General features: G+C 37.6%; 2 protein-coding genes across 3 annotated transcripts; both read left to right on the top strand.

Moving 5' to 3' along the window:
* Nucleotides 1-2,129: 2,129 nt before the first annotated feature.
* Nucleotides 2,130-8,126, top strand: LOC149030202 (homeobox protein knotted-1-like 7). The gene is made up of 5 exons (XM_089142522.1): nt 2,130-2,971; nt 3,083-3,203; nt 6,123-6,310; nt 6,470-6,601; nt 7,297-8,126. The coding sequence occupies exons 1-5, from the start codon at nt 2,639-2,641 to the stop codon at nt 7,435-7,437; spliced, it is 915 nt and encodes a 304-aa protein (XP_088998648.1). The 5' UTR covers nt 2,130-2,638; the 3' UTR covers nt 7,438-8,126.
* A 1,853-nt stretch (nt 8,127-9,979) lies between these two features.
* LOC149030201 (subtilisin-like protease SBT1.1) lies at nt 9,980-12,836 on the top strand. 2 transcript variants are annotated; one of them, XM_089152417.1, is made up of 2 exons: nt 9,980-10,011; nt 10,430-12,836. In XM_089152417.1, the coding sequence occupies exon 2, from the start codon at nt 10,432-10,434 to the stop codon at nt 12,742-12,744; it is 2,313 nt and encodes a 770-aa protein (XP_089008543.1). In that variant the 5' UTR covers nt 9,980-10,011; nt 10,430-10,431; the 3' UTR covers nt 12,745-12,836. The 2 variants fall into 2 exon arrangements, with proteins under 2 accessions (XP_089008543.1, XP_089008552.1); XM_089152426.1 differs by lacking the exon at nt 9,980-10,011 and adding an exon at nt 10,123-10,146.
* The last annotated feature ends 3,626 nt before the right edge of the window (nt 12,837-16,462 follow it).

The raw sequence follows: 16,462 nt of genomic DNA, 5'->3' as shown, positions 1-16,462 counted from the left end.
TCTGAAATAAAAAAAGAAGATACCCCTAATCCTGGATTACAGTTTATGATGCTGGCTTGTAATGAATAGTTTTACAGGTCTAGATATTCAGGAAAAGAAAATGAAAGGATTTTGTAGAAAAGTATTAATTGTGGATCATATTTTTTATTTTTCTACATTTTTTTTACAAAATCACATACATTTTGTAGGGTTTAAAAAGATTTGGAGTGGAAAAGTTGATTTGCCACCTCACTAGACAAGTTTTAAGATTTAAAAGAAACTTATTTCTAACTTTCCTATCCCAAACAACAAAACAAGCTATTAGTATTTAAAAGAAAATTTTACTTTTTCAAGAATTTCCCATCCCACCTTTGTTCCAGCAAACAAGCGCAGCGTTAGGATCATAGCGAAGGAGAAAGACACCTCTCTACCCTCTCTTGTCTTGTGGTCGCCTATTGTGGTTTGCCACATTATTGGTTTGGTGTGTACTACTAATATAAAATTGTATAAACTTTTTAGTGAAAATAAATTAAAATTCAACAAGAACAGCAGCAAGTCTTTGTCTTCATTAAATGAAGTCGGTTTTAATGAGAGAAAAGTGAAGGAAAACGTGAAATATGAGATTCCCACATTGTCTTCACTAAATGAAGTCGGTTTTAATGAGAGAAAAGTGACGGACAATGTGAAATATGAGATTCCCACATTTCTTTTTCACGTATAGAAAAAATTAAGTTACACATTAGTAAAAAAAAAATTCTATTTTTCAAACAGTTGACTTTCTTTTTTTTATTTTTTTTTTTTTATAAACATTTTTCAAAGAGTTGATAGGTTCCATAATTTAAGTAAGCTAGCCTATTTATTTTTCCACTCTAATGAATCAAACAAAATGAACTTTTGAAATTTCATTAATACAATTTTTTCACATTTTTTCTTTCCACTCCATTTTATTCTAGCGAACAAATGGTTTGTTATGAATTCTGGTCTATTTTTACTTTATCAATGCCAAGAAGCAGGCTCCCCTTTTCATTGTGTGACAAAGAAACACCCTACTTTGTTTGCAATATGTTAATACAAATTGATCGTATAAACTTCTTTTAATGAGAATTATTGATCAACAAGGCGGACTAGTCTCGTCCCAACTAAATAGAGATGATTACATGAATTCTTGCACACGATTTACTTTATTAATGTTCAAAAGTCAATCTCCTTGCTAAAGAACCCAAATCGAGATTTATGTTCTTCTGAGACCTCTTCACCACATTATCAGAAAAGGGACACGGAAACATCTTCTAATAAGAAAAATTAGAGATGAGGTCTCCAGTAAATCTCTTTCCTAATATGCAGTGAAAATGTATTAAAAAAGCATAAACCTCTACCCTCATTCCTTAAATATGTAATATATAAATGTGAATTGAGCATAATCTATCAATGCAGGGTTGGTAGAGTGGTAAAATCCATACTTTTCAATGGAGAGGTCGAACCTCATGCGGACATCAAAACTCTCTCTGAGGATGTAATCGAAGTTGGCACGGATAAACCTCAGACATAAAAAATAATAAAAAATAAATAAAATTAAATTAAAAGAAAAAAAAAGAAAAAGTGGACCCACCATGTATGGTAATACCAAAAGCATACCTGAACACATGGGACTTGCTATTCCCCTTCACAGAAACGCATGGATGGTATACCAAACGCATACCAGAACACATTCCAAACGTGTTGGCGGTGTGGGGTCCATGCAATAATCAAACCATGATTTGCTCTACGGTTCAGATCTCCCCAATCCCACCAAAAGGGACTTCTGATTCGTTAGTGGGCCCCAAATATATTTCCCATCTATCTCTAATTCTGTTTGTGGGCCCATATGTATAATATAATTTAGCTAAGCAGCCGTTAAATAATTTCTAACAAACGGGGGTTAAGCCGTTAAGTGTAAAGCTCTGTTCAATTTTGAAATGGAGAAACGTAAAAAGTAGACTAATTAAAGCAGAACGCCCAACCATAATCAGTGACAGCTCAACTCAACCCAACCCCCAACCTCCTCCGAGTCCACTCAGCCAGCCAAGCTTCCCTCAGGTCTTAGCACATCATCAATCAATTAATACATAAAATAAAATAATAAGATGAAGTACTCAGAACCTGATCATCAATGGGAATCTGTTAGGTTTCAAAGAGAGAGAGAGAGAGAAAAGAAGAAGAAAAGCAATCAATCAAAAGAGGGAAGAGCAAATCTCATAGGGCATTCTTGTCTGCAATTTTACTCTTTCTCTCTCTAGAACCTTTCCTTCTTCTGTGCTTTCTTGAAAGAGCTATTAAAGCTGTAGCTCTAGCTCTCTGTGGTCCATGGTCCACACCTGGTGAATTCTGAAGCTGGGCAGTAGCTGCTGGCGCAGAAAGTTGTGTCTCGGATCCCTATAGAGGGCCTTTCTCGTGAAAACCAATAACGAGAGGAAACAGAAACACTGTTTGCTTTTCTTTTCACCACTCGAACACATCACCAGGGCTTCAAGTATAAGGACTTTTGTGGTCCTCCACCGTCCTTTCTGTATTCCGTAATAGTTTCTCTCTTCAGAGCTAACATATTTCTCTTTCTTCGTTCTCTTCTACGCTTCTTGTTGTTGTTCTCCACTGTTGTATTTGTTCTAAGTGACAAGAAGGAATGCAAGAGCCAGGTGGGTTGGGAATGTTGGGCGGTGGCGGTGGTGGTGGTGGCACAGGCAATTTTGGTGGGTTAAATGAAGATGTATCCATGTCACTGGCGGTTTCAGCCGAGCAGCAGCGGCAGCTTAAGGCGGAGATTGCAACCCATCCTCTCTATGAGCAGCTTCTTGAAGCCCATGTTGGGTGTCTCCGTGTAGCTACTCCAATCGACCATTTACCACTCATTGAGGCACAGCTCGAACAGTCTCACCATATCCTTCGTTCTTACGCTTCCCAGCATCATCACCAACAAGTTTCTCCCCATGGGAGACAGGAACTTGATAACTTCTTGGTATATCAGCTTAGAATCTACAGACCCATCTCTTATTTTTCATTCCTTCTTCGTTTATTAGTTTCTAATCGTTTCATCATCTCCATTGCTGTTGTTTATTGTATACTGCAGGCACAATACCTGTTACTATTGTGTTCATTCAAAGAACACCTTCAACAACATGTCAGAGTTCATGCTGTAGAGGCTGTCATGGGTTGCCGTGAAATCGAACAATCCTTCCAAGCTCTCACGGGTACTCTCTGAAAATTTAATTTCTTCATTGACATAGGATATCTTAATCAAGAAATGTCGAAAATGTTCATGATTAAATCGATGATAAGGACAATTACGTTGTGGGTTCTTTGTTTCAGATGCTTATTTTAATCTGTGCTCTTTAATTAATAGACTCTAAATATTTGGTGCATGATTACCCAAAAAAAAATGTTTGATGCCATGGAAGGTGGAAAAGTAAGTTGTACTTTCTTGTGAGAATTGGGAAGAGAGGTCGGTGGAGTGGGACCACCTCTACCAGGGTATATTTTATGCTTCATAGGTAGGAGAGGCTGGAGCTTCAAGTTAGTTGGGAGAGAGAATGAAAAAAAAAAGAGAGTGCCAAGTGCCAACAACCGTAATTGTTTAATTCAAAAACTCCTATTAATTTTCGTATAGATAATCAAGAAATTTCTTCCATCATGTGTTTGGTGTCTAAGGCTCTTAGTTGATGTTGTCTCCTGAGAAACTAGTAATGGAAGAATGCAAATTGAACTTTTCTAGCATTTGATATCCAGATGATTGTTGACTACGGATTCAGATATTTATCTTTCCACTTCAGTCTTCAGTAATGTAGATCTTGATTATAACTTACTTTTCATCTCTACTAATTGAATACAGTAGACTTTTATATATTAATTTATTTTCATTATCATCAGATTTTCAGTTTGTAAGAGTAGGTGAATTGAATGTTTAAATTTAGATGTAGATAATTTTTCATACTTAAATTTGCAAACTATATGTTTACATCCCTTAAAATTTATTCTATTACTTTTATACCCCTAGTTCAAGTTATATATCAATTGCATCCCTCCTCTTGGGATAATGGGATTAAGCGATGACTTTGCTATTATAATATTTTTAGAATTTCCAAACTGCCCTCCTCTACCACAAATTTGTTTTGACTTTCAAGGATAAACAAAAGAAATAAAAAATAAAAAAAATAAAAAAAAAATAAAAAGGAAAGAAAGAAAGAAGAGAGAAAATGAAGATAAACCATGACTATTTTTAGGTACCTTTTCAAGATTTTCACCTATTAGAGGATTCAATAAAGATAAATCTGTCTTTTTCTATTTAAAACTGACATGATTTGTTATGTAGAATGTTGGTAATGTAATAAATTTTAGGGGTTATATATGCAAATTGCTCTACAATTTTATGCTATAAGAACTAGTAACAAGTCTATACTAAATTATGGTGGCAGATTTTATTTTCTCTATTGCACAATTGTATACTTTTTAACCCGATGGGTGGTTTAGTTGGCAAAAGACCAATCGCTTTCACATAGGAGGTTAGAGTTTGAATCCCCTCAGGACTAGGGGCGAAGCCCCACCTATATTAATTATATAAAAGCTCCCTTGATTATGTAGTCGTGGTGCGCGCAAGTTGACCCGGATGAACCTTGATCCAAAAAAAATAAAAAAATGTTAATACTTTTTTTTTTTTTCATTTTAAATTAGAATTTAGCATTACAATATCGGATATAGGTTATAGTTAGTGAATCTTTGCAACTAGATGCACATGGCACACATTATTGAAAATTTTTTAAATTATTAAAGCTGGATTAAAAGCTCTAAAATGCAAAATCACAAAAAAGAACCCAATATAATCATCCATAGTGCAAAAGAATTTACTATGGTTCGACCAAATTGTTTATAATATCCATTGGAGAAGAATTTCCACTATTTCTTGCAATAATCTTTACATCGTTCTCCGCCTTAAAAGAAGTAAGGCTTATGATTAAGTTTCCTCACAAATAAAATATAAGAGGAACCACAACCCTAATCTCTACACAAACACTATTATATCCATATTATAAAACTCTCTCGAGAACAATATAAATCCAATTATATATGATTATGTAGATTCACAAAATATGAAACACAATCAACCCAATAATCTCCACTCTAGTTTGGATTCCATGAGCAATATTGAACAAGTTTTACAAACCTTGCAGTTCCCTTTGCCTATCTTCCATACTCAAACCGCACATTAAATTTAAATATTTAATAGTCTCTATTTGGAAACATGTAATAGGGCTCATACTAAATGGAAATATTTTTATTGGTCATATGTATATATTTATTGTAAGACTGAACCCTTGAAAGGGAAGATTGAGCTCCTCTATTTCCTAATTTTGTACATCCATTGTACAAATTTGTTGATCCAATGGTTGAGAACTGATCTTCACTTTTGAGCCTAAATTTATATATCAACCTTGAGGCTTGTTATTCACTAGTAGATTGCCATTGACTTGACGGATCTATAGTCGTAGAATACATAATGAATGAACAACATTAGGAAATAAAGGAGGTCGATCTATCATATATTCTACACCAAAAAAGTCTATTTTATTGAGTGACATTGGGCAAAAATGTTTGTGCAATATGGAAAAGATTTCTAAAGAGGTCTTCTAAATTCCAAAAATCCCCCATGGGGGATGCCTCAAGAAATAAACTTATTGTTGTTAGAGCATTATTTCTTCCTTCCAATCCACCCTTCTAGTTAAAAGCTGCTGCCACCCCCGCCCCTCTATTTTTTTTTTTGGGCGCAAAGTAAAAAAAAAAGTCCAAACACTCTGCTACCCTGGTGTGGAGTAATCAAACATTCAGTAGAAACACAACATGCACCCGGAGAAATCTTTACATTTTATTTTCTTTTGGGTAAAAACTTTTCTTGTTGAGGGAGATAGGGTGGATAAATTGCTCAACTACATGGCTTTTTGATTGGAGCATATAGATCAATTGAGGTATAAATTCATGGAACTACCAGAAATAGGAGATTCTTCTTCAATTTGATCTTTTTATTTCCTTATTTTCTGGGGAAGCAATCTGATGAATATCTAACTAGAAGCAAGGCATTTTCCACCATACCTCACAGAAGTATATGTTTGCTTTGTCAGGAGCAACTCTTGGTGGAGGAACAGGAGCAACAATGTCAGATGATGAAGATGAAATGCAGATGGATGGTTTAGATCACACTGGTTCTGATGAGATGGACATGACTGGATTTGGTCCCTTGCTTCCAACAGAATCTGAACGATCTCTAATGGAGAGGGTTAGGCAGGAACTAAAGATTGAGCTCAAACAGGTAATGATCTGCAACTTCGATCAGTTGGGATAATTTTCACGACTCTATGACCAGGAAAACAACGTAAATCATAAGACTCTGTAGGTTTGTCAGTTTACAATTCAAAGGTCAACTAACTAGTAGTTTGAACCATATAAAGTTATTTTTCCTGGGTTGCAGGGATTTAGGTCAAGAATTGAAGATGTAAGAGAGGAGATATTAAGAAAAAGAAGGGCAGGAAAATTACCTGGTGATACTACTTCTGTATTGAAAAATTGGTGGCAAGAACACTCAAAGTGGCCCTATCCTACGGTAAGCATCTATTTATGGTTTTTTTTTGTTCTTATGATAGTGCAAAAGCAATTAAATTTTCCTAAATTTAAACACCTAAATGGTTACTGAGAACTTAATTCCTACTGCAACCCCTAAAGTTAAATTAAACAGATCTTCTCTATAAGACCAACAACTAACCAGCTTTATATAACTCATCACCAGTTCTCCTATGGTTAAAAAAAGGCTTGCCCTTGACTCTTATAGTTCCTTCAAGCTGAATCAAATCATTCCTCCATACTAGCACATCCGAAGGCCTCCAATGGGCATGGATGCCACCTCAATTTAATGACTTTCTCATGTTTCTGAAGGTTCGAACATGCTGCACACTACATCATAGCTGACAATATGATAACCCTATAAAAATTTCCCCTTAAGCCTTGAAGGAATATATTGATCATGCAACACTCTTGACAAACCTCCATTTTATCCATCCTATTTTAATTCTAAATAACAGCACCTTCTATATCACCTTCTTCATTGATGATACACTCGCTGTAAGACCAACGGATATCCTTTTCCATAGCTGGAATGTCCAAATACCTATTAGCTCTCTAGGGCTGCTTTTCATTGATTCCTCTAATATATATTGACTAGCATCCTCCATTATAATCAAATTTCTGTATTCTCTCTGCAATACTGTTCTGAATAAGCATGTGTGTCTATGAAATTTACAGGAAGATGACAAGGCAAAACTTGTGGAGGAGACAGGCCTGCAACTAAAACAGATTAACAACTGGTTCATCAACCAAAGAAAGCGCAATTGGCACACTAGCTCTCAATCAGTGACATCTTTGAAGTCCAAGCGCAAAAGGTAGAGTTCAACTAATTCGGCTGATGGAGAAACATGAAACATACTTCATTGGAAAAGAAGAAAAAAAAAGATGTTATGTAAATTGTGGGCAGCTAATTCTAGTCAAACATATTCAGGAGTTGGGGAAGAAGGTTTGCATAGTTAGGGAAGTATGAAGAATTAATGATTGCAGTATAAGCATTAAATGTATTTAATTACTCTTATCTGTTTACTATCACATCGTTTAACAAAGAATCCAGTTATTGTGCATCAGATACTTCTAACCATTGGAAGGCGATCTTTGTTTTGTTGAATTCAAAAGAACTATGTGTGTGTGTGTGTGTTTCAGCTGTGCTCATTGCATAATCAATCCCCATGATGCAACAGCTTACCTAAATCACTCTTATAGAATTGCTACAAACAGAGAAATTGGAATTTTAATCTGGCTTGATTACTCAAAAGGTATTGAGTTCTATCAAGTCTCATTCATGGATCAAAAGCATTCTCCTCTTGCATTTACGAGCCTGCCTTTCAAGAATTGCTTATGACTTCTACTACCTATTCCTCCGTTCCTAGACAATCCACTGCAATCAACCACAGTGGATACCCGCTGGACCACTATGATCTTTTGGAGATCAGTGTTTATCCACTAGGCTCAAGATATTCATCAAATGAGTCTAGGAATCTAATGGTCCAGGGTGCACAGATCGCACAAAATGTGGAGAAGAATGAGTAGGAAGATAAGTTAAAACTCAACTACCTTCTCAAGATGGGAACTCTTTGTTTTCTTCTTTACTTCATTATCATAGATTCCTCTTAGATGCTCTTGGGTTCTACCTAAATGGACATAACAGACATTGCAGTCGACTTAAGAGAATTCAATGATGTGAAGTCGGTCACTGGAGGAGATTCCAACAGTTGGGTCTAATCAGTTTATGGTTCTCTGCTTTCCATCCCTTGGCAGGTTAGCACTTGCCTTTCTTCTGTGGTCCACAGAAGATTTGTAGAAGGAACAGATATGAATAGACTGCAAAAAGAGGAGAAAGGCATTTTCCTTTTAAAAAAGGAGGTGGGGGTCAAAACTCAAAAGGTCCCTTTATATTCAACCTTTGCTGCCAAACCCACTGCCTGCCAACAAGCACTTGTTGGGGCCATTAATTCTACACCCTTCTCTGTCAATGAATCCTTATGAATCTCTTGATTAGTTCTCCATATTTATCTACTCCCCCCCCTCCCCCCTCCTCTCGCTTCTAACGAGGATATTGGATTTCTATATGTGATAATCAGAACCATAGCACCACAATGATGGCTAACTCATCCTTGAAGTCAAACATTTGAGGCTTGAGAATCTTCCTCCATTGAGTGAAGCAACCACATGAGATGCATGTACAGTCCAAGTATGAACTCAATGTTACCAATTTGATCCTGAAAACCAGTGAGGTGTAATGATCAGTCGGCAGACTAAACATCATTGTTTTTGGGCATATTTAAAATGAAGATCATAGGGATCAATTTTCTAGTCATGTAGCTTTATAATAATTCTGTAGAAGCTTCCACGTAATTTCCTTCAGATTGAGCCGGCATTTGTTACAGTCGTTCATTTTATTCAAAGAATCCCCGCTACAGAACTGTACATGAAGTTTTAATCTCATATACCAAACAAAGAAAGCAGAGTTTTTTAGCTTTTGAATTGGTTCCGTAGAGAAGGGTGGTGGTGATGAAAGTAATGGTCTCAAACTCTAGCACCTGCATCTAGACCTGGGAGGTTAAATTGTAGAGACTTTTGAGGTCAATTTCTCACTTTTTACCTGCTTCCTAACCCAATATCTGTTTTTACATCCGCAATCTGACCTATATGGAGATCAGAATTGAAGGTAGGTGTGGTTATCCAGCACAAGAATTCTGTACCTATGAAGGAAATCTCTGGTACATACAGGATGGAATGTGGACTAATGGGAAAAGTTTAGTTCGAATCCTTTGGGGCTACTCTTTCAGGCCAGTCAACTTAATCCTACCAATGCCACCAATAATATAAATCAAGATCACAATGAATCAAATCAAAGACCCAAAACAAGCACTGTCGATAAACAGTTTCAAGTTCTTAACACAGTAAAAGATACATGCTTGTTGTTAATGCTTGGTGTTAACATATTACCATTCAATGACAACACCATGTTAACATCCAGCATTTACCCTTCAAACCAACTCCTAGCCGTTGAAATTTTAAATTCTGGGTTTTACCACTTCTTTACTGTTACATTTTTTTTCTTCTTCCTAAGCTAGTGGGTGGAACAATCATGCAATCTCTGTTCAGCCCCACCATCCATCTTACTCTATTTTCTGTACGAAGCTTTCTTCCCTTTATTAATTTTGTTTAGAGATGCGAACTTACTAGAGCAAACGGTAGGGAGAGATCATCCTCCCCTCATCCCTAACTTTTTGTTTGATAATCTTCATTATTGACTCTTGCTAATTGGAATTTTCCCATTCAAAGGGGAAAAAGTGCTCTGGCGTCTATATAAACCCCTCTTCAGTTGTTCATTTCTCAAACTTACACTTGGGTTTGAGTCTTTTAACGAAGGAACCCAAGAAGAAGTTGGTAAGCTCTAGTCCCTCTCCCCATCCCTGTTTTCCCTCTTGGTGTTTAGTGGAACACTCTGTCTCTGGGTATTTTTTTTGTTGTCTCTCCAATAGAATGGTTGTAGATTGCCAACTTGTCACTGATTGTTCAGAGGTACAAGACCTCCCATGTCCTATATATAATTGAATACCCATCTCAATTAAGTCTCTTTAATCTAGAATCATCACCAAGCTTCTTATATGCACATATTTGTAAGATCATGCCTGTTACAATGATCATTAAGACTTATGATAGACTATTCATAGAATTGTGCCTAGTTTTCATTAGACACTAGTTTTATTTGTTATGGAAATCATAGACCTCCATTGCAGCGATCGAGATTAAACGTGAAATAAGAGCACTTCTTATGTTCTAATGCAACTTTGTTCTTTGGCAGCCATGATGATATTCCAGGTGTTCCTCGTTTCCATAGCGGTCGCGATTGTAACTACCTATGCAACAGTGGAGAAACAAACTTATGTGATTCACATGGACAGAACCAAGGTTGCAGCGTTGGATAATTCTCTTGGAGACACCATGAGATGGTATGAATCAGTGGTCAACTCCATCAATGAGCTCTCAGTTGAAGATGAAGAAGATAAAGACGCAGTGGGACCTGAGCTCCTTTATGTATATGAAACTGCCATCTCTGGTTTTGCAGCAAAACTCTCCATCAAACACCTCCAATCCTTAGAGAATGTTGATGGCTTTCTCTATGCTACTCCTGATGACATGCTAAGTCTCCACACTACACATACACCTCAGTTCCTTGGGTTACAAAATGGGAAAGGACTTTGGAAAGCTCCCAATTTGGCCTCAGATGTGATAATAGGAATCATCGATACCGGAATTTGGCCTGAACACATTAGTTTTGATGCTGCTGGCATGTCTCCAGTGCCTTCTCGCTGGAAAGGTATCTGTGAGAATGGCACAAAATTCTCACCAGCAAATTGCAACAACAAACTAATAGGTGCAAGGGCCTTCTTCAAAGGGTATGAAGCTGCTGCAGGCAGAATCAACGAGGAGCTGGAATATCGATCTGCTCGGGACTCAGAAGGACATGGGACACACACTGCATCAACCGCTGGTGGTAATATAGTTGCAGGGGCAAGCATGTTGGGCATGGCTAAAGGTACAGCAGGTGGCATGAGATACACTGCAAGAATTGCAGCTTACAAGGTGTGTTGGAGTAAAGGTCGTTGTGCAAGCTCTGATATATTAGCTGCCATAGACACGGCTGCAGCTGATGGTGTAGACGTGATTTCTCTCTCCTTGGGTGGTACCTCTCGTCCTTACCATAGTGACAACATGGCTATTGCCACATTCGGAGCCGTTCAGAAAGGCATCTTTGTCTCATGCTCGGCCGGTAATTCAGGTCCCACTGCATCAACAGTTTCCAACACTGCACCATGGATCATGACGGTTGCTGCAAGTTACCTGGACAGAAGCTTTCCCACCACAGTAAAGCTTGGAAATGGACAAGTTTTCAAAGGTGCATCTCTCTATTCAGGCAAACCAACTAATCAATTGCCGCTTGCTTATGGAGACACTGCAGGAGGCCAAGGTGCTGAGTACTGTAGTGATGGCTCCCTCTCTCCTGATCTTGTCAAAGGCAAAATTGTTATTTGCGAGCGAGGGATGAACAGTCGGGCAGAAAAAGGAGAGCAAGTGAAGATAGCTGGAGGGGCTGGAATGCTTCTAGTCAACAGCGAAGATGAAGGGGAAGAACTATTTGCAGATCCACACATCTTGCCAGCCACTTCTTTGGGAGCTGCAGCAGCCAAAGCTCTCAAGAACTATATCACCTTGGCAAAGAATCCCAGAGCTTCAATCATATTTGAAGGGACTGTTTATGGCTCCCCTGCACCAGTTATGGCCGGGTTCTCCTCAAGAGGACCAAGCCCCATTGGACCGGATGTGATCAAGCCGGACATCACTGCTCCGGGTGTGAATATATTGGCTGCATGGCCTCCTACCGTTAGCCCGACCCGACTTGAGAGTGATAAGAGAAGTGTCAGCTTTAACATAATCTCCGGCACTTCCATGTCTTGCCCTCATGTCAGTGGTCTCGCTGCACTCCTCAAGTCTGTCCATAAAGACTGGTCGCCGGCAATGATAAAGTCGGCCCTGATGACCACAGCCCATACTCTCAACAGTAAGGGTGCTCCAATTGGCGATGCTGGGTCGAACTCCTTTGAATCGGCAAACCCATTTTCATACGGGTCGGGGCATGTTGACCCGGAAAGAGCATCCAACCCAGGGTTAGTTTATGATATTTCCACTGAGGATTACTTCAACTATCTTTGTGGCCTCAATTATACATCTTATCAAATTGCTCTGCTGTCCAAGGGAAGCTATACATGTCTTGACAATGGAACCACTCAACCCGGTGACTTGAACTACCCTTCTTTTGCTTTGCTCTTCAATGGAGGTGTTGCAGAGAATAGTTCAGTTACATATAAGAGAACAGTGACAAATGTTGGATTCCCATGGTCTAGATATACAATACAAGTAAGTGAACCAAATGGAGTTTCCGTGATGGTTCAACCAAAGGTCTTGAGATTCAGAAATTATGGGGAGAAGCAAAGTTATACAGTGACTTTTGTTACAAAGGGAGGAAAGGCCACTCCCACAGGCTCTTCCTTTGGATCACTCATTTGGGTTTCTGGAAAATATGCAGTTAGAAGTCCAATTGCAGTTAATTGGGAGTAATTGGGAGTAGTTCAGACAATTCAAATCTGTGAAACAGATGAGATAACAAGTAGCCACCAAGAATAAGGTCTTTGTATCCATCTAAAATAGCATGACAAAAATAAATTTTTAACTTCTAAAAGTAAAAATCCTTTTCTTTCCCTTCTTGGTATTTAACCCTAAGGGGATAGCCGAGTTGGCAAGTGATCATTGCCAAAGGAAATGTGAAGCCCTAAATTCAACTTCCCACTCTTGGGAGGCGTTCAATACGACTTTGAATCCTCTACCCAGATGAAGAGGAAAAATTATAATTTGTATGGTTAACACATGTTCAATCTAAAAACAAAATATTATTTTTTATGAAAATTTTAAAAATATAAGGATCCAATCTTGTGTCACCTTACCTTAAAAAAGATGATTTTGTTATTTTGATTGGAAATATGTGAAACATCCAACCATGTGGATTGAAAATTTTCTTCTCTATGTGGGTAGATGACACAAACTCGTTTAATAAAAGGGGGCATCAATAATTATCGTTAATAATAAACCTTAGGATTATTTTGAGCTTTTCGAAAAATATAAGGATTTCATGTCGTCAATCAACTAATGGAACTTAACGACGGAAGCATCAATAATTTCAGGCAATGTCAAAAGTTGGATAGATAATTTTAAAGAGTATAAGAGATGAAATAGTAATTAAGCTACAATATAAGCCTTTGATGACAAAAAATGTCGAATTCCTTATTTTTTTTGGAATTAATAAACTTCCATGCACATATGCACGTGTAGCCATATATGAAGGTGTAAAAAGTAAAAAAAAAAAATTCTGACAGAGGAGGGAGTAATATATCTCATATACATGGCTTGGTAATTAAGCTTCTCTATTTCCTAATTTTGTACATCCTTTGTGCAAATTTGTGGGTCCGATGTTGAAAACCGATCTTTACTTTTGAGCCTAAATTTACATATCACCCTTGAGGCCTTTTATTGACCACTAGATTGGCATTGAGTTGACCGATCTACGGTTGTAGAATAACATAATGAATGTACAACATTAGGAAATAGAGGAGATTGATCTATTAGATATTCTAAAAAGAAAAAGATCTATTATATTAAGTGACATTTGGAAAAAAATGTTTGTGGAATGTGGGAAAGATCTCTGAAGAGGACTTCAAAAGTCCAAAAACCTCTTGTGTTGGATTAACTTATTGTTCTTAGATCCTTCTAGTTAAAAGTTGTTCCACATCTAGAGAAGTATTTACATTTTAAAAACTTTTCTTGTTGAGGGAGTTAGGGTGAATAAATTGCTGATTTACATGGCCTTTTGGTTGGAACATATAGATCAATTGATGTATAAAATCATGAAACTACCAAAAATAGGGGATTCTTCTTCAATTTCATCTTTTATTTCCTTCTCCTTTTTTGGGGAAGCAATTCGGTGAGTATCTAACTAGAAGCAAGGCATGGATTTCCCACTATACCTCACAGAAGTATATGTTTGCTTTGTTGGGAGCAACTTCTGTCACACTCTCCACCCAGTTAGAGATCCAATCATACCCGAATAGCCGTGGAGATGATATACTACAGAACCAAGGTTTACGGCCAAATCCATATTATTATACAACATAGCGTAATCGAAGGACAAGAATAAATTAAAGATCAAGAATAAATCACCACCTTGAGCCCAAAGTGTAGTGGACTTTGTGCATGTCCCACCCACTATGATTAACGGGGGTCTAACAAGGTTAGAGAAAATTTTCAACTTCACTCCTTGAGGTTTTCCCTAAAATTAGTGCCACCACTTGAAGTATCTAATTTATCAATGGGAGTGTTAGTAGTTTTTATTTATGGATTTCCAATATTACCCTATATTGAACTATATAATGATTAAAATAAACCCCCACCACCCCTGTCCCTCACACGCCCACCTCTCATCCATCCGCCCTACCGAGAATTCACCAACCAAAAAAAATAAAAAATGGAGTTTTTTACATCCACTTCAATGGGGGTAAAATTTCAGGCACCCGCTTTAGCGCCAAATATTACAGATGGCCCACTTCAAAATTACAGACTACCCACAATTGATAAGTTGAGCTTGATTCTGTTAAGTCATTTATATTTTGAAAGTGAAATAATCATAATACGCTTTGGGGGATAATGTAATACTCTAATTACCTTTTCATACCTAACTCTTAGGTGGGTAAAGGGAGAATACATTAACTCATCTTCTTCCTACACTTCATTAGGAGGGGGTGTTTCGATGAGTTGTAGGACAAAAATGGGTGAAGAGAATTTTCTTTTATTCACCAAAGGTTAGGTATGGAAGGGTAATTCGGTCATTATCATAGAAAAACAAATCGCTTAAATTTGGCTAATTAATTTTGGCCGAAATTAGCCAAACTTGGGCATTTGGCGAATTTTATTTAACTGAAATTGAAAACCTCAAGGGTGGCAAAATTACCATAAGGTTATTGTCCTCTCTACCGACAGGTTAACTGTTAACACTTGCATTTTTCTTCACTTGTCCATAGAAGAAGACTTGTGGTTGTGGAAGGAAAAGAAATGAAAAGACTGAAAGAAAAAAAAAAGGAGAAAGACTTTTTCTTTTGAAAAGTCCCTTTCTTCAACCTTTGCTTCCACACCCACCGCCAGCCAAGGAAGAGCTTGTTGAGGCCATTAACTTTATTCTCTTCTCTGTCAAAGAATCTTCATGAATCTCTTTTGTAGTTCTCTCAGTTTTTACCCACTTCCTAACCCTAAACCTGCTTCTACCTCCACAATCTGACCTATACGGAGATTAGAATTGAAGGTAGGTGTGGTGAAAGTGAAACTAGTAATGTCTACAACTAGGTGTATGAGTCACTGCTCAATTATTCATTTCACCCCAACAATGGATTTCTGATCCACCACAAGAATCCTGCACCTCCTCCCACACTAATTGAACTAGGCCCCTTTCAATGAAAGATATCTCTGGTACAAACAGGATTGAATGTGGACTAATGGGTAGGATTTTATCGGATGTCTCCAAAGAAATTAGTCTACTTTATATATATTACGAATTTAACGTACACTACCCAGTTATCCATATTCGCTGCATCCATTTGTCTACTTGCTAGCATTGTGTCCGATTCGATATAGCTTCACTCCCCTCCTCTTCTCAAGTGTCGTCTATTTGTCCATCCCAAGCTATGTAAGAGTAAATCTACCTCACCATTTACATTTCCATTACCATTTTGGTCCATTTTTGAGTATTTTTCCTACAATTCTTAATTCATCCACCTTCCTTTTCCTGAATCATACAAGCTTCTTGGGTAGGATCATATTCATATTCATACATCATGTCTGTCAAAGCCACCTTCTACTTACTTTTTTCATCATGACTGCATCCTCAAGCAGTTGAGAATGTCTTCTCAAAAATGGATTCATACTCTGACAAATGAGTATTTCGCTTGCCTCAAGTCTGACACACCAATCTGGTTGAGAGATTTCTTTGCTTCCTTCAAATTAGATTCTTGTTCGTCCTCCATAAAGTTGTTGACTTGGGAGACGCCACCTCTTGATTGGATTGCCATCAAAATTGATGCATCTAGAAGATTAGATGGAGCGGGCTATGGTATCATAACTAGAGATCACCAGGGAAATGTTCGCCGGTGGTAGCAAATCCGAACAAAGGGATCTTAGAATTAGAGCTCGAAGACTTAAAGAGAGGTATCACATTGGCAGCATAAATGGGTTTCAT

The sequence above is a fragment of the Hakea prostrata genome, chromosome 1 (assembly GCF_041222555.1).
Source record: "Hakea prostrata isolate BN-2017 chromosome 1, UWA_Hpros_2, whole genome shotgun sequence".
NCBI lineage: Eukaryota > Viridiplantae > Streptophyta > Magnoliopsida > Proteales > Proteaceae > Hakea > Hakea prostrata.
Note: the sequence above shows the minus strand (reverse complement) of the source record. Positions and strands in the feature narration are given on the sequence as shown.

Excerpts from the sequence above, each read along its gene's own strand:
- LOC149030202 (XM_089142522.1), top strand. The coding sequence starts at position 2,639 with ATGCAAGAGCCAGGTGGGTTGGGAATGTTGGGCGGTGGCGGTGGTGGT. Across the intron at positions 2,972-3,082 it reads AGGAACTTGATAACTTCTTG|GCACAATACCTGTTACTATT; the intron begins GTATATCAGCTT and ends TGTATACTGCAG. Across the intron at positions 6,311-6,469 it reads TAAAGATTGAGCTCAAACAG|GGATTTAGGTCAAGAATTGA; the intron begins GTAATGATCTGC and ends CCTGGGTTGCAG.
- LOC149030201 (XM_089152417.1), top strand. The coding sequence starts at position 10,432 with ATGATGATATTCCAGGTGTTCCTCGTTTCCATAGCGGTCGCGATTGTA.